General features: G+C 44.8%; 1 protein-coding gene across 14 annotated transcripts in view; it reads left to right on the top strand.

Moving 5' to 3' along the window:
- TNS3 (tensin 3) overlaps positions 1-24042 on the top strand; it is a 505358-nt gene that overhangs the window by 164478 nt on the left and 316838 nt on the right. For 10 of the 14 annotated variants that reach the window (XM_090049500.1, XM_090049498.1, XM_090049499.1 and 7 more), the window contains one exon: positions 20120-20164. The exons of the other annotated variants lie outside the window; for them this stretch is intronic. In XM_090049500.1, coding sequence (XP_089905626.1) covers positions 20120-20164 — 45 coding nt within the window. The remainder of the gene's footprint in view (positions 1-20119; positions 20165-24042) is intronic. 14 annotated transcript variants of the gene reach the window in all.

Genomic DNA, 24042 nt, shown 5'->3' with positions numbered 1-24042 from the left:
GAACCTGTCTGTTCCTACTGAAGTTCAGGGTAAAACTCCTGTTGACCAAAAGGGAGTAGGTTCTACCCTGTAAATACACTTACCCTCCATATGGTTCCAGATGCATCATGACACAGCCATGAAGTCTTGTTATTTCATTGTTTTTCTCCCTATTTAGAGTCTAAATGTCATCCCTGTCATCTTGTAAATTACTGATCTTAGGGTTTGAACCTAAAGGGTGGGTCCCCATGTGCAGGTGCATATACTTGTAGAGGCACAAATAGCCCTGGCGTAAATTTGTGCTGCTACTTTGTAACCCATCATGCACCCCTGCATGGATGCTTTGGTGCACAGCAAATTGTCCAAGGGAGTGCTGGCCCCAGCAGTGTGCTATTTATGTGTGCTTTGCACCGCCTTTTCCCCTGGAGTGTTTGTTGGTTTTTTGTTGTTTTTTTGCTACCGGGATTTCCAGGTCGCAAATGTTGCCACTGTGCTGCGAATTTGCAGCACAGCATACATTTTTACATTCCCTGCATGCAGTTTGTGGCACCACAAACTACATGCCCCTGCATGTGGGGACCCACCCAAAGAGTCTTGACTCTCTGACTCGGACTGTAGTTTAAGAGTTGTCAAACACCTGGCCTTTGGGGGCCTCTCTGTGCCCAGTGGGTGACTGGTAGACCATCAGAAGTTGAGGGGCATGACCTGCCACAGAATTTGGGGGCTTTTGGCTCTGCTGGCCATGGCTATTAGAGGTGAGCTTGTCTAGTCACCCCAGTCTTAGACCAGTGCTACACACCCTGACCTCCTCCCTTGGATTCTTTGCTGCCTCCTGCCCCTTTGCTGTCTCTGCCACTGTCTTCAGACTCCTTGCCATCACCACTGCTGCTACTCTGCGGTGCCTATGGCAGCTGCCCCAATGCCCTGGGCTGAATCTGTCCTGTGAAGAGTCCTTCCCTGCAGATGTGGCCTGGGGCACCTTGTGAGTTTGACACCTTTGTCTTTATTAGAGGTTCGGTTTTGCTCCCTAGGAAAGTGGGATGCAGGAAAAACCTGTGAAAACTGCAAGTGCTGAATAAAAATGCCCATGATAATAGTCCAGTTTCTTATTTTGAATAATGGTTTGAAAAAAGTAGCTGATAGGCAGCTGAAGGAGCACTTTGCCAGAAGCAAATGACAGCTGCTTAGAAGCACTAGTGATAGTTGGCTTTGAATGACTCGTTAGGTCTAATGTGGCATCTTTTCAACCTTGGTTAAGTTATATTAAAATTTAATGCAAGTTATATTAATGTAATAATATAATGTAGGTTATATTAATTTTAGTTGTATTAAAATTTAATGTAATGAAGTCCCTGCCCTTGCCCTGGAAGTCCTCCTTTTGAGAAAGGGGTTTGCCACCTTGGAACCAGAAAACCCCCCCAAATTATATACCAAAAATCCTGACATCCACAATAACATATTTTAATTTTATTTAAAGATTTTTTTTTGGCCTGATTTGTGTGTGTTTCCATCATTATATATATATATATATCTATATAAAGGTGATTACATAATAGCTCAGAATAAAGTCTTAATCTTGTATATTGTGGGGGAATAGGGTATGGGAGTTTGTTGGGGGAGGTGTTTGTAGGTGTAGGTGGGTATTGTGTTTGAGGGATGTGTGAAGGGGGAGGGTGGCTGGGAGAGTATCTGTGGTGAGGTGCGTGTGGGTAGTAGTGAGTGGGACTCCCCCCAGAGACCCATGGGTATGTGTAGGGCAAATGTGTGTGGGCAGGGATGTGACGGATGCAGCGTTGGTGGGGTGTGTGATTGTGTGGGGTTTGTGGGGGAGGGTTTATGGGTATGGTGGGGTGTGCATTGGAACCCCCTGTGCGTGCCGCTCTGATCCAGTCAGCACCCGCTCCACAGCAGCCTGGAGCCTACGCATCCTGTGGCACCTCCTCACCACTGCGAGCAGAGCTCTGCCCCAGTGCGCGCAGGGCCCGCTTGGGACTGACCCCCAGCAGGAGCAGATCAGCTAGATGCACACACAGCCCTGACCTGGCCTCCATGCCTGCTCTGCACCACCTGCCTGTGGTGCGTCCTGCCGCCATGAAACTGGAAGTGCTGGCAGCGGAACTGGAAGTGGTGTCAGCTGCTCTGTGCCGGTGCTGCATACCCCCTGGGGCCTTGCAAAGTCCCCCCGGGGTACGTGTACCCCCAGTTGAAAACCCCTGCTATACACTGTTAAAAAATGTGAAGTGTATGGTTTTAATCTGATAACTATGGCAATGTTGAAATATCCTCTGGCCATAGAACTAACATTAATGAGAACAAGATTCCTAGTTTGCCTGGTTAAGATTTAGAGTAGTGGGTTTATTTTCTGGCTATTTGATTTTCTTTCTTTGGGCACGAACAAGATGAACAGGTTAACTTGTAGAAAATCAAGTCATCTTTTTTTAAAACAATAAAATAAAAAATCTGCAATTGCAGGATGGAGTTCCTAGGAGTGATACAGCCCCCACTCCAGCAGTGGCAGATTTCCCCCTTGATGAATCTGTAATAATTTTCTTATGCTTTCAAATGCCTCAGAAATGGTTGGCTCACCTTTTTTATCTAAGAAGAAATTGTTCATTCAAACAAACTAGAATTTACCTGACCTAGGTTCCTAGAATGTTAACCTGTGATTGCAGAAGGAGAAGGTCCTGGCATTCTTAGGAAAGTCTCCACAGGGTCATGTCTTCCTGGTGTGTGGCCTAAAGGCACATCCAGTTTCCGGGTGCAGTTATTACATTTGAGCATCTTGCAGCAGGAAAAAAAAAGTATACAAAAAATTAATAGAGTGTAACTGAAAAAAGTACCGGCCAGAAACAAGGTATAAGATCTAAAGAAATTTGGTGAAGAAAGGAGTTTTTTTGTAATACTTTCAGTGATTCACTTTGATTGTAAAATTCCAGAAAAGTGTGGCAATAGAGATTAATTTGATATCATAAAACTCCATAAGTGTGTGTGCTGCTGTGCTTGTGTTTTTGGAGACTAAGAACTGTAAAACACAAGCTAAGTATTATTTAAGCAACATTTTCATTTATTAAGAAAAAGTGATATTTTATTTTGCGTTAAACTGACAGGCAACTTGGTTTTTGTGGAGATTAGGGACAAGTGGGCTATTTGTAATGTGTAAAAGGGTGTTGAATAAAAAGTTATCAGATCGCTAAGTGATTAGACAGGTGTGTGCAAATATTTCTTAAGTTACTTCCATGGTGCATATTTCTGTAGTGTAAAGATCTAATTTTTTAAAAAAAATATAGGTCTTAAGACCCCTAAGAAGCAGAGAAGTTCTATGATCTGTGTTTAATAAAGGGTAAATTTTAAGACTCAAACTGAATCACAGAAGTGACTTAGTCGCTGCTTAACTTCACATGGCTGTGACAGAGTACTGAGTTGAGTACCCCAAGATGTAGCCTCTAGTAGAATTAAATCTGGGATTCTTGTATTTCAAAAGGCTTGGCTCTGGTCATTAAATAAATCTTGTATTTACAATATCTTGCAGAGGGTTATCTGTGAAGACAGGTAACTTGAATGCAAACTTTTGTAACAGGCTGCCAATGTGGTCTCACCAGATTGGCTTGAGATACTTACCCTGGGCTAGAAATGGTCCCAGTGAACTCTGAACGACCCCAAAGGTAGAGCAGGGGAGCCCTGCCCTGTGGAAAAGGAGAAGCCAATCGAAAGAAGGGGTTGTAAATCCTCTCAGTCTCATGGAAAGGGGATGGCTGGGGTTGGGGGCCCTCTACCCTGAGCCCTGGTTGGCTGGTTTGCAAGCCAGGGAGGGATTGCCAGAGGGGATAAAAGCAGCAGCCGATCTGGCCTGGGGGAGCTGCTGATAGTGACTCTGGGGAATGACACAGGAGGCCTAAGAAGAGCTGGGGTGAGCTGACCCAGCAGAGGGAGCAGAGACCCCTCTGAAGAGCCTTGAAGGCCCTGGGAGAAGCAGCTGGGGCAGTCGGCCCTGCCTTCAGCCCTGCAGCAGAAAGGGATCAGCGGCCAGGGCTTGGGGCAGAGAGCTGGTGCTGCTGATCCCCTGACACTGACTGCCCCAGAGGGGACTCAGTCCTGTCCCTTATTCTGCAGCTGATTGTCATCGGATGGAGTCCCTGAGCTTTGTGCTTGGGTCATGCTGATTGCTGCAGGCACCTACTCTGTTGCTTGCCTTTTTTGTTGCCACAGAGGGTCACCCTTCAGCCTCTTTGGCCAGGTTGGGGTTTAATACAGTTTGATTGCTGCAGCCTAGAAGAGCTTAACTTGTTGCAGTCTGTTGCTTATTGGGAAGCCTGTTGGAGCTGCAGGGAGTGACCACCTTGCTTCCCTGTGGTAGCATCTCAGCAGTGGCTGAAAGCTGCCACTTACCCTACCTGTGGTTCTCGAGTCAAGGGTTGACTAATGCATTCTGGTTTGTTTTGTGATTCTGATTATGCCATTTAAGTTCACTTGTAAATAAGCTTTCCTATTATTCTGTTATTCTTGATTTGTAAATAAAGTGTAAATAGTTAAATCGGTTAAGTGTTAGACCTTTTTGGGACCATGAGCTGCTCTGTGGGGAGCAGGGACTGGCTGGAAAGTAAATTGGTGCTGACAGGAAGCCCTGTCCCACTCTCACCACACCATCCCTGATATTGAGCAGGGGTGGCAACTATTGGGCTGCCACATGGGTTACACCTTTATTAAATTCTAAAACTAAATGCCATAACAGCAAATTGGGAAATAAAAGAGCAGCTAGATGCAATAAGCATTAATTGTTCCGTTAGTTGCTTATATGTTGTATGTGAAGTCCTTGGAGCCAGTGGACAGCATAGCAGTCACTCGGCTGTCTTTCCATCTCTTTCTTACTCTGGCCTCCCAAGAATGCCCTTCTTATATCTTGTACACAATCTTCATGTTATGCATATTCATAAACTTTACTCTATTTTAATATTTCCTTACCCTTGTAAGTATAGAGTAAAATCAGTGATAGATCACTTAAGTTTAATGCCACTTAGTAATTACTGGTAGCTGTTCGCAGCATATTAACGTTGGCTGGAACTTGACAATACATAATGCCTTTACATCCCCCCAAACATTTCCAGTGTTAGAAAAAACACCTATTTTGCACCTGTGTAAAGCTTGGTATCCTATCCTAATCACCTGTTCATTCTTTATAGCTAGTTTGTTGCCCATGCGCTAAGTACTGCTCACTGATTCTTGTACAAGCCAGAGACCTATTCATGTTACGTTCCTTGCTAAGCTTTTCATTTTTTTTTTTTTTTGTTCTTGTGTCTTCTCTAATACTGCTACTCCTATTTAAAATAGCAGGTGACTGTGCTCTCCCAGGTCCTAACTTCCCCGTTCCCACAACCAGCCTAATATCTTTCATTGTTTCGTTATTAGCAGGGATCCCTGTTTTCTCTGATTTAACCAAAATTGGGGATTAAAAAAAAAAAAAAGGTAATCCCAAATCCACGTTTTCCATGATTAAAATGAAACACTACTATATGCCTGCTCAGAGGAACTTTCCGTCTGTTGTCTCCTCTGTGAAATCCTATGAAATAGGAACTTTCATTTCTTCCCAGGAGAACTTTTACAATTTTTTCTCCAATGCCTGATGAAGGGTGTTTGTGCCCGAAAGCTTGCATTTAAAGAATTTTTTTTGAAAAAATCTTGTTGGTCTAATAAAAGATATCACCTCTACCATGATCCCTGGTGGGTGTGTGTGTGTGTGTGTGTTAGTGGAGTTTTATCTAAATCGCAGAAAAATATGGATTTGAGCTTACTTTTCTTTAACTGAAAATTGGGGATTTTTAAAAATCAGAGAACACCAGGATCCCTGATTATTAGACTAGCTCTCCTATGCATGTGAACTTCATTAAGAAGATTGCTTTAAAGCAATTGTTCTCAAAACTTTTAGACTCAAGGTATCCCCCAGTAGACTCAAAGCACCCCTTGCAAAATATTACCTCTTTGCACAAGTTCTTTGCAGCAGAAGAATTGCTCTATTATTTTTCTGTAATCAAAAACTGAAAGACCACAACAGGCCATTATAGTGTTAGTAGACTGTGGATTCCTATTTTAAATCTCTGGGTTTATCTTGTGAATCATATTTGTACACTTAGTGTTAACAGCAGCATCCTGTGGCAACCTTGAAGGCACCCTGATTGAGAATCTCTGCTTTAGAGACATCAATAATTTCAAATATAATTATTTTGGCTTCAGTAAATTATGTTTTTAATCACATTGGGCAACTCTCTTTTGAAAACTTCATGTGCAATAGGAAAAATATGGTATTTGTGTATTTGACTTCCCTGTTTCATTTGTTTTTAACTAGAACAGATAACTAATATTATTATTATTATTTTAAATAACATTCACATCTATCTATGTGAATTAAATCTGTCAGTCTGTGCCAGCAATGGGTAATTATTTTGGGTGGAGGGTCGCTTAACGAGTTTTGGTGAGCTGTCAAGGGCTATATGCATAGTCCTGCCCCTTGACAGTTGCCCTGCCTCCTTGTCACCATCTAGGGACCAGAAGTCTCACCCTCTAACCCCTAACCTCTGTGACTGGAAGTCTTTCCCCTTGCCTCCTGGAAATACTTTTTGGGAGGGGGGGTTGCCACCTTTGAACCAGAAAAAAACCCAAAATCATACACTAAAAGTCAAACACCTATTATAACATGTTTTAATTTTATTACAAAAAATATTTTAGTCATGATTTGTGTTTGCATAGTGTATATAGAGGTGATTGCATAATACCTTAAAAATAAGTTATTAGTCTTATAGATTGTGGGGGGGTGCATGGTGGGTGTGGGGGGTATGTGTGTGTGGTATATGTGATATGTGTGGGGATGTGTGGCTATGTGGGGCATAAGGTATGTTGGGAGAGTTGTGGAGGCAGGGTGTTGATGTGAGGGAGGTTGGGGGAGTATGGGGACCCCCCCATGTACTCCCACCATGGCGCAGCAGCAGGCAGGGCAGTCGGGGCCCAGGCGCCTGGTGGGGTGCACCTCCAGCCAGCGCTGCATGTCTCGGCAAGGGGTACAGCCTCCACAGAGCTGCCTATAATTGCTGGTGCTTCCTGTCACTCACGCTCAGCTCCTGTACTAGCATAGCAGGGAGGGAAGCCTTACATGTTGGTGCCAGGTGCCTTCACCTCAGGGGCAATGCTAGTGTTAGGAAGGCCTGGGAAAAAACCCAAGAAAACTGGAAAAAAAACCAACAACTTTTCCACCATTTTTTCTGAGGACTTGTTTTTTGTTTTTTCCCGAAAAATTGGAAAGATTGAACATTTTTGGAAAAATTTAAAAAAACCTCTTATGAAATATTTTCTTTTAGAACGATGAATAAAATGTTTAAGACAAGGTGTTCATATATTGCTACCCTTTACTCCCCCCCCAAATGTTTTTTTTATAATTATGTAATAGGAAGACTTTTATGTAAGACTATCTACAGTATCAGATTATTACAGTTCCTCTACACCGAGGACAAGCAGTACAGTGCAACTCTCAAATGCAAGATGCATTTCTGCCCTCAGGGGGCACTGCCATTTTCACAAGAGAAGTAAGGAGGATTCAGTGCCTTCTTTGCTTGTGGACTTCCTCTATTGTTGACTTTTGATCTAGAGGTTGGAGGATCTGCTCCTGTCCTCCTGACTAGGCCTCAAAGGACTGGGAGTGGACACTGGCAGCAGGATCCATTTGTTCCTGTAGAGATTAGAAACAAGGAACTTATTGCCCTGCTTGCTCAAAAGCCCCAGGAGAGGAGGCGGAGCAAGTCTAAAGGTTTTGGAGTTGGAAGGAACCTGCCACCTCCTGGCCCTGTGACCCTGAGATCCACAGAAGTACAGAAGCAGCACAAAAGACCTGAAAAAGTACACTTCTTTACTGAAAGGTAAGAGTTTAAATTTCTCTGAGTTCAGTATATTAAACTATATTTTAGCTGCATTTGTATATTTTCATAACCTATGTAATTCAGAATTAAATTCCTACTAACCTGATGATTTTGTCACAAAACATCCAACCTTAGAATGAGGTGATGCTTGCAGGGCAGGGAAGTTGTTCACAGTTAACTCTGAGGAGGCCTCTCCTCCATCCATTACTAAATTTGTACATGCAGTAGCTTAGTGTTTATATATGTAAGCTAGCAACTAAATTACATTTTTCTTTTTTCTCCCTTAGCAGAATGGTGCGACCAACTTCCAGCATATGGAAGCATTTGCACACTGCAAGTTATTCTGAGAAAAATAATGTGATTTGCAAATACTGTCAAATGAAATGTGCATTTCCAAATGCTATTAGGGTGACCAGACACATCCTTGTATGTAAGAAATGTCCTGTAGACCTTAAAAATCTTTCATGGGTGTAACTGAGGAGGAGGTAGATCATGATGATGAAAGTGCAAGAAGCTCTTTCCACTGTTCTCAACCCAGAAGTCCTGCTGCTGCTGCTGCTTCTATAACATCAGCATCACAAAGGGTTGCCCAATCAACATCCTCAAGTAACCAAATATTGCACCAAACTGTATACAAAAGACTCAGTAGCTTCATTTGTAGATGAGATGAGACCTGAAGTTCCAGAAAACATTGACCAAACTCTTGCAAGAGTAATATACTCTTTTGGGACACCATTGTCAATAGATGAAAATGCATACTGGCATGAAGCTTTTAAATTACTAAGACCATCATACCATTTGCCCAGCAGACATTCTTTAGCAAGCCTCTTCTAGAGTCAGAATATGAACATGTAATGCAGTCTGTGCAAGAAAAATCAGTGAAGCACCGTGTCTTGCAATAATTACAGGTGGATGGACAAATGTGTGGGGAGAAGGAATCATAAACTTTGTGATAACACCTCAACCAGTTTTTTACAGAAGCACTGAAACAGGAGAGAACAGGCATACTTCAGAGTATATCAGTAGTAAACTATGTGAGTCCTACAGAAGGTTGGGAGTATAAAGTATTTGCTTTGCTGACTGACAGTGAAAGTTGCATGAAAGCAGAATGGGAGATCATAATGGATAAATATCCACATATTACTGCAATAAGATGTGTATCCCATGGGCTAAACTTGCTTCTTAATGACATCATGAAGTTGGATACTCTGCAAAAGATCTATAGAAGAGCAAAAGAAGCTATAAACCATGTAACAGCTACTCGTTTTGTAACTGCAGTCTTTAAGAAGAAGCAGGAAGAAAAGAATGCAGACAATAAAATAGTGACGCTCAAACTCTGTAGTAAAACTAGATGGGATGGAGTAGTGATCTTATTTGAAAATTTACTAAAAAACCAAAAATGCTCTTCAAGAAACAGTAGTAACTGAGGGTTTTAAGGTACCCAGAAGTATAAGGAACACTGTACTTGATGAGGATGTCTTCTGGGTTCAGCTGCAGAACTCCCAGAAGATTCTGAAGCAAATTTCTTCAGCAGTCACTGCATCTGAATCGGACAATGCACTTTTGTCAGACATTCCTTACCCAATGGCCCAGATATAATCAGCTCTTTTTGATAATCTAAGTGTGTCTCTACTTACAAGTACAGAAGAAAGAGAAGTGAAAGACTTTATTAACAGATGGAGAGAATTTTCTTGTCAATCAATTCATGCTGCTGCAAATCTCTTGGATCCAAAGTTCAAAGGCAGAATTGTTAGTGATGATAGCACTGCTACTGCATTTGACTGGATTACAAAACAAGCAATGCACTTAGGACTTGATGTTGGAAAGGTACTTTCAAATGTTGCAGAATACAGAACATCTTCAGGTATTTGGTCCAAGAATGCAATCTGGGACTCCGCCAAGCATATCCTTCCTGCAGCATGGTGGCAAGGCCTTTGCATGACACAGCCTCTGACTTTTCTTGCTTCTTGCCTGCTCCAGATTCCTCTATTGTCTGCAGCATATGAAAGAAACTGGTCTATGTTTGGAAATACTTGCACTAAATCAAGAAATAAACTAACACACGAAAGAGTAGAGAAGCTTGTCTCAATCTGGGTAAACCTACAGTTTTCAGAAGTCAATGAAGACGATAAAAATGAAGAAGCAAAAACTGCTGATTGTGATAGCTCAGAAAATGAGACTGATTAGACCAAGTTTCATGTAGCAGAATTTGTATCAAATGAGTCTTTTGTTTCCCCCTCTCCTTTTTTTTTCTCAGCTCTGTTTCCAAAAATGAGTGCTTTCTGTATCTGCTTGACACTGTGGAGGAGACAAAGTTCAGAATACATAATAACTTTTTTTGTTTTACTATAATGTTGATGGTTTCTTCTATTTTCAATTTTAATTTTTGCCTAATTCTCATAAACTGGCAAAACTTAGATTTCAGAAGCTTGTAGCTCCATTTGTAACAATTAAAAACATTTTAAAGTAAAGTCAATTAGTAAATTTGTAACTATTGTCTGAATAAACTATACTTTTGAATTTAATAAATATACCAAACGTGATGATTTTATGAGTACACCAAGTTATGCATAATACATTTTATGTTCTTACAGTAGCAAAGTGAATTTAGAGCTGTAAAGGGTGCTAAGAAAATAAGTATTGCATACATTTCAATTTTTCCCAATATTTCCATTTTTTTTTTTTCTGGGGAAAAAAACAAGCCATTTTTTTCCATGGCTTCAAAAGTTCTGGAAATTTTACCATCCCTAGGCTGCAGTGCAGGGGAGGGAAGCCCCAGGCATGGAAGGCAGCTAGCTCTAGAGCCTGAAGTTTTTCCCTGGTGCTACACAGCCCTGGCAGGGAAGGTACCTGGCTCCAGCACATAGGACTTTCTTCCCTGCTGTGTGAGTGCAGGAGCTGCACATGGGTGGCAGGGAGCACTGGTAATACAGGCAGCCATGTGGAGGCTAGGCCCCTCGCTGTGACATGCAGTGGTGGCCAGAGCCACGCCCTGCTGGGTGTCTGTGCACTGAGTGCCCCACCTGCTGCTGCTGCCACCACTTGCCAGGGCTGTGTGCCATGGTGGGGGGAGGGGTGTGGGGATGTCCCCACACCCCCCACTCACCCTCACATGCACATGCTGCCTACCTCAGCTCCGCACGGCCACCACCCCCTGTCCCACTAGGCGTGGGCTCCGCAATGCCCCCAGCCCCAGCCCCACAGTACAGCCTTCCTCCCAGCTGTGGCCCCACCCCTGCTGCTTCCCTACCTGTTGTCCAGAGTCAGCAGGAGACTGGGGAAGCAAGCAGATCCTGGGGGCTGTTACAGCAGCAGCCCCACATGGAAACTACAGACTGGCCAGTCGAGCCCTTCTGCCCACAAGGGTGGGTGGGTGGGTGCCAGGCAGTAGGGTATGTTTTTGGGGCATGGGTGCCTCACTCCCACCCTCATGGGTAGAAGGGCTGGCTGGGGCACAATTTGTTGAGGGGGCCCTGCGGGCTGATGAAAGCACTTGGCGGGCTGTATTTTGCCACCCGCCCCTGGTCTATGCGCAATTCATAGTGATATAACGATGAAGGGCTATTCAAGTAAATGCTATGCTCAAGATTCAGCGTTGCCTAGATACCAGTTACAGTGCATCTGATAATGTTTACTACATTGTTAAAGTTCCACGAAGGTCTCTAGGGAACTGTGAAAATGTTGGCTAAAGGAGCCCTGGTCTGGTCCTCCAGGTTGGGGATAGAGATGGTAGCTCACCCATGTCAGGAATTTCAGTTAAGTCTATCTGCTTTCGTCTCTTGTAGAAACGATGGTCTGAAAGCTTTTGAAGTTGGAACAAACAATGATGCATAAACCATAAAGTGAAGACGATGGTTAAGACAAAAGGTTATAAAAATAAAAAAAAATCAAATTAATCTTCTGCAGCAAAGTGTGGGTTCAACTAGTGTTTTATTATTTGCAGTCTGTTTCTGATTTTTAAAAGCTGTATAGGAGTCTCTTTTTATAATAAATAAATAAATAAATAAATAAATAAAACTTAAAAAAAATTGGATTGTATTATGTAATTAAGTTCCTAAAATGAGTAAGTAAGCCAACTCATTACCACCTGATTGGTTTTCGGTGGCCTTTCTGAGAGTTCATGGCCTCCATTTAGTTGGTGCTGAACTTGCATCCTTACTATCAAAACCACTTTAAAAACAGACTCTAATTGGTACTATAGAAGTTATTATTGAAAGGCAAAATGGCTGAGCCCCTCTCAGTGACCTGTCTTCATTTCAGCATTTAGCAGGGCAGGATTACATTCCTGTTACACATACTTTACCTGTAGGTGAATAAACAGTGGTCTCCAGCCATTTAACTTGACTAAACATGGAGTTCTAAAATGCAAGGGTACTGACTGAATTGGAGTTTCACCTGTGGTTTTAAAGAGCTTTATTTATATATGCATATTATAGGGGGAAGTTTGGAAATAAAAAGATTCTCAAAACCAGATTTTTGGTAAATAAGTTTCCAGAAGCGGTCGATTTTAAGCAATGTTAATGGGTTCTAAAGTAAATCCATTACCAGTGAAGATATTTGCAAGTTGAAATTTACTTTGGATGTGAAATAGTCACTTACAAAATTTTCCACTGTATTTCACTTTGGTATGGGGCATCTATGAACTGGACCCCTGTGTCATTTGTTTGGCTCCTTTCAACTTGGATCACATTTCTTCCCCTAACTTCCTTGTAAGCGTTGTAGCAGGATGGGCAGCCTATGGTCTTCAGGCTGGGTCTGACCCATGGAACCATTGGATTTGGGCTATGGGAGCTTTGGGGCTTTGGCACTGGGGTCTATGACAATGCTATGCTTTGGCACAGCTGGGTGGCATGGACCTGCACCTATGCTGCATTGCAGGCAAGTGATGTATGTACCACCACCACTTGCTAGGGCTTATACCAGCCAGATTCTTAACCAGGATGCCATGAGATTCTTTCAAGGGTGTATGTAATAGTAGGTGTCAAACAATAAAGATTATTCACAAGATGAACCCAGAGAATTTCAAACAGGAATGCATAGTGTCAAAAAGATTCTGATCTGTTGTGGTCTTTCTGAGTTCTTTGCAGCAGAAGAATTGCTCTATTATATTCTGTAATCGAGAAATGAGTGAAAACTAAGAGTTGCATTTTCTGCTTTTAGGTTAATGAGGGATGCCTTGAAACTGAAAAAAATTCCTGCTTCTATGGAATTTTAGTTTTGATTTCAATGGGAGGAAACTGGACCATTTGTAGTAGCTATAAGTCATTAGCCACATGTAGTGGGTGCATGTGCACCCCGTGAGCTTAGTGGTACACCTCCTGCAAAAAAGTGCTGCCGACACTTCCAGTGGCACTTGTGGACAGTTGCTACTTGCCCCCCCCACCATTGACACCGCTGGTGGTGTCTGTGGGCAGTCGCTACTGGCTGCTGCTGCTGTTGGCGTTTGTGGGTGGTTGCTGACCATTGTTTCATGTTCGTGTCCATCCCTCCCCCACCCTGCCACCGACAGCACTGTGGCTTCCTGTAGGAGCTGACTGCTTACCGCTGACAGCACCGTTGCCGCCTGAGGGAGCTTGCCGTGCCCCCCGACCTCTGGGGGCACGCAGTGTTCATGCTAAGTGCTTAAACTGACTTTTGAAGGATGCTGTTTCCTTTTTGTGGGTTAGTGGAACAGACCTCTTCCCAAATCCCCTCAGAATTCTGTTCATTCAGAAGTTGGCTAGTGCACATCAACACTGCAGAGAGAAGGTATTGTAAGATTTGTGTGTTACTGAAGTCATGTGCGTCACTCGAGCAGAAGACTTTTAAGTGCCAGAGGGTCAATTTTATATTGGAAATATATATTTCATATGTGTATTATATGTATTGTTTTAAATGTATTAAATTAATTGGGTGTATCAAACATATACTTCTTACCAGCTTAATTATTTTTCTCCATGAGAATTTGCCTTCATGAAATTAACTCTATTAATATGTGTTAAAGAATTGCAAATTTTGAACATTCTGGGTTCGTCCACGCATGCAGGCAAATGCACTTGAGGCAGCTCAGATAGGAACGGCACAAATTTGAGTCGGGGATTTTTGCCTCGGCACACATGCCCAGATATACACTTTGGTATGGGGCAAGTTGTGCTACTTGGGGCAAAATAACCCTGCCCAGTTCCTCCTGTATCTGCAGTCAAGGGGAGCTAGAGCTTGAGGCTGGCACAGGTGCTGGCCCCAGCACTATAAAAACCTGCTCTGGCAAGCAGCTCAGGGTTACTTGCCCTCAGGAGCTTCACTAGTAACTCCACATGGGGTGGGCCTTAGGGCCTGTCATATGAGTGTTACAAATAGACAGGAGCTTCTGAAGCCCAGCCGCTTGGTATCTGGGGACACTACCCCTTGTGCCAGCTGAACTGCTGAAACAGCTGTAACCTGTAGTGGCCCCTGTACCCTCTACCCAGTGCAGCAGTCTGGAAGTGGGGGCTGCTGCCTGGCTGTGATCTGCTGCTATCTGCAACAGCATCTGCCCCATTGGATCCGTGGCCCCAAGGCTGCACCCCTGCCAGACCCAGATGGGGTGCCCCGCTTTGCTGTCCGGGCAGCTGTCACCCAGAAGGTGTGTTCCTTGGATATTAGGCCCATCCTGGCTGAATATCCCATACAACATGCCTGTAAAACTGTCACAAACCCATCCACAGGGCCCCCCCGGAGCTCCAAGTGTCTCCCTGCTTTCCCACCGCTTTTCCCAAAGAATAGACCAAGGCGTGTCTAGGTAAAGCTCCTTATCCCACTAAGCCTCAGCTTCTCTGCCCTTGTACTGGACCTCATAGATGCAGCAGGGACATCTCTGTCAGCCGTAGGTGGCCTCCCCTTTCTGTTGTAGAAGAAACGCTACATTCCCCTTTCTTTCCAGAGGGTAAGCCTGTATACAGAGAACAATGTTTTATTGAGATATTTGGGCAATGTTGAGCAGTTTTTTATTGATATATTTACAAGTGTAAAGCAATTGGGGTATGAAGGAGTTTCAGGGTGGATGTAGGACTCTAGTATGCGGGGGTAAGGTTTGGGATGGTATGGGGCTTCTGCGGAGGTCTGTGGGTGAGGGGTTTGTGGGGGTGGCTTGGGGATGTGGGTGTTGTGGATGGATTGTGCAGAGACGGTGTGGGGGCACTGCTCAGGAGGGGTGGGTCCCCTGCCTCCCCACAGGGTGCAGTTCCCCTGCACAGCACATGGGCTGCGCCGCCCCCCCCCCCCCGCAGGGCCCACGGCTTCCTCCCACGGGGTCCATGGCCCCCTCCCCATGGCACACAGCCCCCTGCATGACACAAGTGCCCCCATAGGGCCCTCATGTGCCACCCCCCCATCAGGGCCCATAGCTGACCCCTGCAGCAGTGGTGGCCGTGGGGCATTCGGGGCCTGCTGCAGCCAGAGCCCCCAGCAGCATGGCGTGGCCCCGATTGCCTCAGAGCTGGTGCTGCTTGTGTCACCTGTCACGGGACAGGCGCAGTGTGACATGGGACCTCTCGGGGTGTCCCCCAGGGGCTGGTGCCACTTTCGGGTACCATGTTCTGTGCTGGGCCGGGTCCGTGGAACTGGCCCGGCTGGCTGGTGCCCAGGGCCCGTGGAGGCAGGACCCAGCCTGGCATGACGTGGTCCCTGTGACCGGTGCCAGCCCCTGGGTGACCGCCTGAGTGGCCCCGGTGCTCCCTGAAGCTGCATGGCCCTGTGCCAAGCTAGGCCAGTCCCGTGACAGGTGACACAAGTGGCATTGGCTCGGAGGCAATCAGGGCCATGCCATGCTGCTGGGGGCTCTGGCCGCAGTGGACCCTGAGTGCCCCATGGCTGCTGCTGCTGTGGGAGAGGGGGTGAGGGCTGTGGGCCCTGTGGGGGACCCACATCCCCAACCAGCACCCGCCCAACCCCAACACATGCACAGCTTTCCCCAACACAGTCCCCGCCCCCCCACGCCCCCTGGTCCCTACTTACTGGGGATAGCACCCAGGCCACAGCCATACACTGCTTTTGTTTGTCCCAGCATATAAATGTAGTGTGCTAGGGCAGCAGGGGACACCAGAGTATCTCTGGAGGTCCCAGCTCTGGCTTGCCTCGGGGCACGGTGGGGAACTATGCCCTGCACTGCTTTTCTCTGTGGTGTTTTTATTTGAGACCTGGAAATCCAGGTATCAGTTCTTGAGCCTGTGCTGCTCCAGGGGCAGCTCCAGGTGGCTTTGAGTTTGGGGCTTAGTCCCAAGCTCCAGGGGGCAGTAAATTCATTTGCTTGAATTGCCCATGTAGATGCCTTGTGCCCCCTGTGTGTTAGAAATCACAGTACATTTTATTCATGCCTTCTCTTCGCTCTGAAAGAATATTACTATTCCAGGTGAAGGGACATCTGAGTGGTGCTGAAGGCTGCCCTACTGCTGTGCAAACTCCTGAACGTGAATTGTTTGTTTCTGGCAAAACATGCCATTTTGATTGATAGACAAAAGGTCCGAAAGCAGTCCTGATCTGTACTGTGTTCTCAGGTTTTGTGGGGTTGAGAGGAAAATGAACATATATTATTTCACAGAAAAAAGAGGTTGTGGTCTATTTTGAGGAGTATCATATAAAAGAACTGGACGCATTCTTTGAGCTTAGCTTTCCACTGGGGGCAGGGTGGTGGTGGAGGGGAGGGCATGGTGAGAGAAAAGCATTCCTGGAGGGGATTAATTTTGAGGTGACTCAAACAGACATTTTGATCCCTTCCATCTGCAGGTTGGCTTGTTTTAGCTTGTTAATATATGGATAGCAAATTCCCTTTTCCCTTTTATGTTTGGAAAATTACTCATAGCCCACACATGACTCTGTAATTGGGAAAGATTGTTAATTCTTGCCTGCAGGAAGGCATTTCTGTTTCTGCTGAGCTTGAGTTCCAAACCATAGAAGGGGTAGGCAGGGAAAATGTCAGGTACAACAGCAAAACTGCCCACTTGGCAATGCATTTGTTCTGAAATAACCACTGAAAGATGTTCATAGCAGTTGGATCCTAGTGTGTTGCGTAGTAGGTCAGACCTAAATTCTGTAGTATTTTCATCAACCCCTCATTTTGTAGTAGTGGCGTATTCTATAGAATATTAATATTTTGGTAGTAGCCTGGAGTAAATTGTAGAGATGCACCAATACATTGATCTGATATCGGATTGATACTGACATAAAGAAAATTGGCTGTATTGGAAATCAACCCGATGCGGCCGATTAAAATTTGGCTGATAAATGCTCATGTGCACATGCAGCCTCAGTACAGCATGCAGGCAGTGAGGAGCACAGCCCAGCAGTACGGAGAGCTGCATGCAGATGGTAAGTCTGGTGTGGCTGGGTTCTTCTCGGCGGGGGCTGGGCTTGGGGCGGGGGCTATGGAGTGGTCTGCAGCCACCCTAAAGTTTGCCATAGCTCCACTCCCAGCACCACTGCATGCCCAGCACAGCCCCCGCTCTTCCCAGTGTGTGGGTGGAGGTGGGACGTTGAGCTGGGGCTGTGCCGGGCACCTGGGGACAGCAGCAATGGGAGTGGGGTACAGTGAAATTTAGGGTGGCTGCAGCCCCCTCTGTAGCCTCCACCCTGACTCGGCCCCTATCGAGAAGAGGCCGGTGCAGCCGTGGCTCCAGCCTGCAGCTGCAGCCTGCCTGCCCCACCCCATACAGATCCTGGGGCACATACCCCCGTGTCCTCTTGGGATGCCAGCAGCACCCTACAAGCTGCGGCTCTGCCCCACCCTGGCTGGGCAGCTCCTGCCCCCTCCCTCACCATGGGGGGGGCATTGATCTGTCCCCCTCACGTTCCTTCCCTCCCCCACTCCCCTTCCACCCGAATGGACTTGTCTTAACTTGCTCTTAAGAAGGAAGAAAGTCTAAATTTTGTTCCACTTTTATTCCAGTACAAAGGACTCTTAATGTTAAAAAGCTGTTAATAATTTATACATACTTGCTCAAAAAGTGATGTGAACCAGAATGAGGGCTCCTGTGAGGACGCACTGAAGAGCATTCAGCATCTGAAAATTAAGTGTGTATTTCAGATACTTCATTTTGAAGAGTGTAGCCTGAACCCTTTGGTTTTTTGTCTGCCTTTTCTAAAAGGCTTTGACATTTGTAATGACAAAGATGTATTACAAATAACAATAACAGCTGGGTTATTACTCTGGTACTTGTTTGAACTTGAATTTGCCAAAACTATCAGGTGCCGCAGATTTGGAGATTAGCTCAATTAAAAACATACTATTTATCTTTTCTTTCTTTCTTTCTTTCTTTTACTGTGACGTGTTGTTTATACATCTCAGTTTTAGCAGCTTTAGGGACTTCATTTCGTTTTGAATGTTGCAGGTATCTCTTTGGTTTCTAAAGTCCTTTAGAACTATTGCAGTGATGGACCAAATACTCTGGCCTTATTCCAGTGTGAGTAATTGCACTCGGTCTATCTAAATATTCCATGTAGTTTCAATTAGACACAGCATTGTTCTCTTTACTCTCTACTAAAACCACTTTTGTGGAGTTGCTGGCTCCATGTGGCTTTTGTAGGGCCTAGTACAAAGGGGTACAAGAAACATCTATCTTCCAAGCCATTTTAGGAGGGACTCCCACTCTTGACAAAGGTTTAAACTGTACTTGCACAGTATGGCTCTCTGTCGCCCTCTGATAGCAGTGCATCTTACTTAGATTTACAAGCCTGCTGCGCTCCCGGAGCAATGAAATAGGTTTTTCATTTGGGGCGGCAGAGTTTATGTTTTTGGGGACTTACATGTTTGCTTTCAACAGATGTTCTAGCATAATTAGAAATGTGAGAACCCACTGATTTTAAATGAAAGGTGTAATTCTATTTTTTTTAATCAGATTTATGTTGCAACATTGTCCATGTTATCATGGAGCTATTGCTCTTATAGATACTAGTGGGCAAAGAAAGACTTCCTAAGTAGAGACCAAGCAGACTTTGCTTAAATATTTAATGAAAGAGTTACTGTTTAAAATAAAGGTGAAACAGCTGTATATTTTTCAGCTTCTGCCAGTCTTTTTCAAGGACATTATATGCTTTCCTACATTCTTTAAAGTAAAATTGCCACAGCATTTTTGCCTCCAAATTTCCTTTTCTGTGATACTTGGGTTACTGAAAATTCATGTCAAGTATTTAATGAAAACAAAATATCTTGTTGGGTTTAGGTTATCAAATGTTTACTCTTCACTTGTATCAGCAGAAGTGCAAGTCCCACTGTTTTCACTCATACACTCCGTTGGTTTATGTGCAAATTGGAAAGGATCTGGTGTATTATTATACATAGCCAGCTGTACTTCTAAAAGTAAAGTTTGTGAGAGAAAAATTAATAAATAAAACCACGTAGAAATCCTTCAAAGGTGATGTGTGTCTGGGATTTCTCTCCTCTAAGGAAAAATAATTTTTTGGATTTTTAACAGGTTCACAGGAAAAATACATTGTTGTATGCACGCATGGTTGTGGGCCTGGAAAACTCCAGTGCTCATATTTGCACATTTATCCCCAGAGTACAGTAATCCAGTTCTTGGTTTAACTTGCAAACAACTATAGAAACAGTATGTTTCAGGAGTTCATTTATTAAAAAAAAAAAAATATTAAGGCCTCTACCTCTCTCTGCCCCCAAATGACTTTTCTTTGAATTCCTCTAGAATTGATTTACTGTTCATGCTGTCATCAGTCCATTGCTGCAGGAGTGACTTTTTAATTATGCTCTCTGCAATTCTCTTCTTGGTCATGCATAACTACAGCATGGGAAGCATGTAGAAGGTTACATACAATGTAGGAATCTGGGTTGTCCACAACTAATGAAAATGTATAGACAAAATTTGGAGTCTCTTTTTTACTAAATTGTTGTTTGTTGCATTGCTAATGAAACATCTTGATTTTTTTGATCTAATTATGTAGTCCAAATTGCAATAAGTCTATAAAGAAAAAGTTTCCTTGTAAGTTAAGACAAAATTAAGTAATCGCAATTAGGACTGCAAATGAAAAACAGAAAACTGGAATCCATAATAACCATGAACCTTTCTGAAGTTTTGGGGAAAACCCTTGTTATATGCTCACTGATACTAGGAACTTCCTTAGGGCATACCCATGTGGCAGATTTGGGGTTAAATATTATTTGTGAAATCCAGTTGTAATGAAAAAAAATCATTTTTAACGGTATTGAAGTATTTTTGGAATTTGCCCAGTCAGTTAGTAATGTTTCACTAATTGAAGCAACCCTTTGTTTAAACCAGGCTGACAAGAGTTCGTCTGGAGCACTGGCTGGAGGAAGAGCTGAGGTATGTTCATTCTTCAGCAGTGTTTTATGCAGTGTTCTCTCTTAAGTAATGCTTTAAACCCGGAGTAAGGTAATCACATTTGGGAATTCCTTGTAGTTTCCTTGTTACTCTGGGTTGCAGATTGTAACTTATTTTACTGCCTCAGAGTCACATGTGTAATGAAAATGAAGCAATAAGGAGAGAAAAAGCACATAAGCCTGAACCATTTATGATTGGAAGGCAGCGGGTTTATTTGGCTGGTAAAATTAATGTGTGTTTGGGGTGGGAGAGTGGGGTCTGGATGGGCAGGGTCTGACTGAGGCCAAAAGGTAAATGGTCACTCAGGGGCAGATTCAAGGTGGGTGTGATGGTGTGGTTTGATCCCAGCTGTGCCTCCAGCTTGCTGCCAACAGCTCTGGTCTTGACTACTGGACACATGCGTAGCAGGCTCTTCCCTTCTGCTGCACCTGTCTTTTTGCCATCCTGGATCTACTGTTAGGGTCACCTGCTCTGGGGTGCATGTACTTGCTATGTCTGCAAGTTGTTCAGAAGCACAGTCAGCTCTTTCAATGTCTGGAACAGTGGAGAGCAGAGGCAGGGAGCACAGAAGAAAGAGGGAGAGGAACCTTACCTGCCCACCTTTTTTTATTCCAGCAGCAGCTTGGGCTTGGGCTTGGGCTGCTGTTGGGGTCAGGCTATTGCGTAGACTCCCCAGATACCATTTCTAGTGCCCTATTCATTCCCTTCTTTCCTCCCCCCAGGTATGGGGCTGTACCTCCTATGACAACCTCATGGGAGGGGAAAGGGGTGTTTTTCCACCACTCTTCCTTCCCAGATACACTATTGGGCATGGAGTTGTCTGCTTGGCTCTTGTAGCTTTGGGGTGCAGGGCTGCTTCTGTTATGGTAAAGACTTCTGGGGGGTGGGTGGGCACACTGGCACCACCCTTTCCCCCCACCTTAGGTTACTGAGTTTATTCAGTAGGTGTAACTCCTTTACCAAGCTAGTTCCATGTTTGAGAACTGTGGATTTGCTGTGTGTCAGGGAAAGGGAGTTGCACTGATTTATAGCAATAGTTTGGAGCGATAGATACAAACTTAAATTTGCATCCCAGGTTGTAAAGATATAAACTTTTCAAACTTGTAATATATACATGTTATTTTCTAAACTTTGCATATCAGAAAGATTTGAAGAAATCTGTGAATTGCCATACATGCCTGATACATTCAGTTGTTCACTGGGCTCAATAGCTTCTTACTCATGAAGAAACCTACTTTGCTGGATCAAGAAATATAAAAGAATACATCTATTGAACAATTCCCCAGTTTAAAAAAGATTGTGTGTGTGTGTGTGTGTGTGTGTGTGTGTGTTGTTTTTGCCGACTCAATGTTTCTTATTAAGCCATGACTAGGTAACTTTTTTTTTAATTTTATTTTTTCATTACAGATGTTCGGTAATAGATTCCAGGATGTGCAGAAGACACATTTTATTGCTAATAACATCACTGGTATACCTCTAATCTCCAAAACACTTAAAAAGTATCAGTAAATCAATATCAGTTGCGTGAGATGAGAAAATTCAGTGAGCATGCTTCAATCATAGAGAAATAGGGCTGTGGTGTCTCTGGCTCACGTGGGCAGCAGCAGAGTGAGTCCAGCCCAGCACAGCTGGAGGGAGGAAGAGGGGAGGCCTGTGCCATACCAGGCAACCTGATAATAGCCTTGCCTGCCTGAGCAGTGTCTCCCGGCTGCCCTGCCCCCATGAGCACGGGCATTGGCCCTGGTGTCCGGCCCAGGAACACAACTTCCCCCTGACCCATTTCCCCACTAAAAGGCACATGCCTTCCCATCTCCCCTCCCCTTCCCCTGCTGCAGACTCCGTTTCTGGCCACTTTCCCCCAGTGCCCCCTTCTACCCCCACACCTACATACACCTATCCCCTCCACACAGACGCATGCACACACTGCCCCCTCCTCCAACAGTCCCCAAGTCGTGGCCCTCCAACTCCTGCTCAGCATACACTTACCTGTATCTGGCTGCTGGGGCTGCTTCCAAGACCTGGCCTGGCTGCTTCTTGGCCATGCTCCAAGCAGCCCCTTGCGGCCTGGAACACTGCCAGCCTGCAAGGGGAAACCCATGCTTTTGCACATATTTCTGGCGCTTGCTCGTGACCCTTTGAAATATTCTTGTGACTCACTTTTGGGTCTCAACCCACAGGTTGAGAAATGCTAATCTAGTGCAATCTCCCGCCTGAAGCAGGAGAGATTCAAACCAGCCTATACAAACCATAATGTAAACTCTACATAAGACAACTGTCAGCCCTGACAACACAGACCTAACACCCTAACCTGCCACAGTTAAAGCAGAGGAACCATGACAGCCAATGTCCTGCTTCTGTGAGATATTTTCAACATATGCTCAAGAGATCCCCGGTAGAGGGCCATGCCCCTGCTACAGAGGAAGGCAAAAACACCCCCATTCTGACCATGGAGTAAATTCCTTCCTGACCCCAAATATGGGGATCGGTCTGACCCTGAGCAGAGGGACAAGACCCTTCCCCCCTCCCCCCCCCAGCCAGGAACCTCCAGCTTAGGTCCCAAGAGGAGCATTGACACACCCCAGTAAAAGTCCCCAGGCTTGGCTGTAGCTAACATCCAGTGCCTCCAAGGAAGGCTTAAAAACACTTGACATATGTAGCAGAAAAGGGGGTTGGGATGGGGGCAACCAGCAAAGCCCAGAAACATGGGAAATATCCATAGCAGGACGTTAGGCATACTACCTCTATATCATTCCCCAACCAGTGGCTGTCCAATCTCTTCTTGAGCGCCTCCAGTGATGGAGAGTCCACAACTACTCTAGGCAGTGTATTCCACTGCCTTGCTGTTCTAGCAGTGAAGAAAGTTTATTGGATATCTAGTCTAAACTTCATTGTTTCATAGTTGTTAGAGGCTGGAAGGGACCTTACAGATCATTGGGTCCAGCCCCCCTACACTTGGGCAGGAAAGACTGCTGGGCTCAGATGACTCCAGCAAGATGGGCATCAAGGTGCTTTTTGAAGATCACCAGGGTGGATGACTGTACCACCTCTGGGGGAAGCCTGTTCCAAACCCTCAATACTCGACTTGTAAAGAAGTTTTTCCTTATGTCTAGTCTGAAGTAATCCTCAGTCAGCTTGTGCCCATTATTTCTTGCCCTTCACTGGGGGGCCTTGGTGACTAGATGCTCCCCCAGGCCCTGACGTACGCCCTTGGTATACTTATAGGCTGCCACCAAATCCCCTCTGAGTCGTTTCTTCTCCAGGCTGAACAGTCCCAAGTCTCTCAGCCTCTCGTGGTATGACTTGGTCTCTAACCCTCTAATCATGTGCATGGCCCTTCTTAAGACTCTCTCAAGCTTCTCCATGTCCTTCCTGAAGTACAGAACCCAGAACTGGATGAAGTATTCCAGCTGCAGTCTCATCAAGGCCAGGTAGAGAGGGAGGATGACATTCTTAGCCTTGCTCGAGATGTCTCGGTAGGCGCTTGCCAGTGTTTGATTAGCTCTCCCAGCTACGACAAAACATTGGTGGCTCATGTCCATTTTGTTGTCTTATCGTGACACCCAGGTCTCGTTCAGATGTGGTGCTAGCAAGCTTAGCACTGCCAAACCTGTAAGTGTGTTGTGAGTTATTTCTCCCCAAGTGGAGAACTTCACATTTCTCCATATTAAATAACATGAGGTTTAATGTTGTTAAACATCAGGTTTAATCACAAGCCTGTCCAGGTCAGCCTGTATTTCCAGCCTGTCTTTGAGCGTGACCACACTCCCCCCAAGTTTGTCATCAGCAAACTTTGCTAGCTCGCTTTTAATACCTGAATCCAAATTGTTGATGAACATGGTGAAAAGCATTGGTGTGAGTAG

Source organism: Crocodylus siamensis, chromosome 5 (genome assembly GCF_052110815.1).
Source record: "Crocodylus siamensis isolate JL-2025a chromosome 5, ASM5211081v1, whole genome shotgun sequence".
Taxonomy (NCBI): Eukaryota; Metazoa; Chordata; order Crocodylia; family Crocodylidae; genus Crocodylus; species Crocodylus siamensis.
Note: the sequence above shows the minus strand (reverse complement) of the source record. Positions and strands in the feature narration are given on the sequence as shown.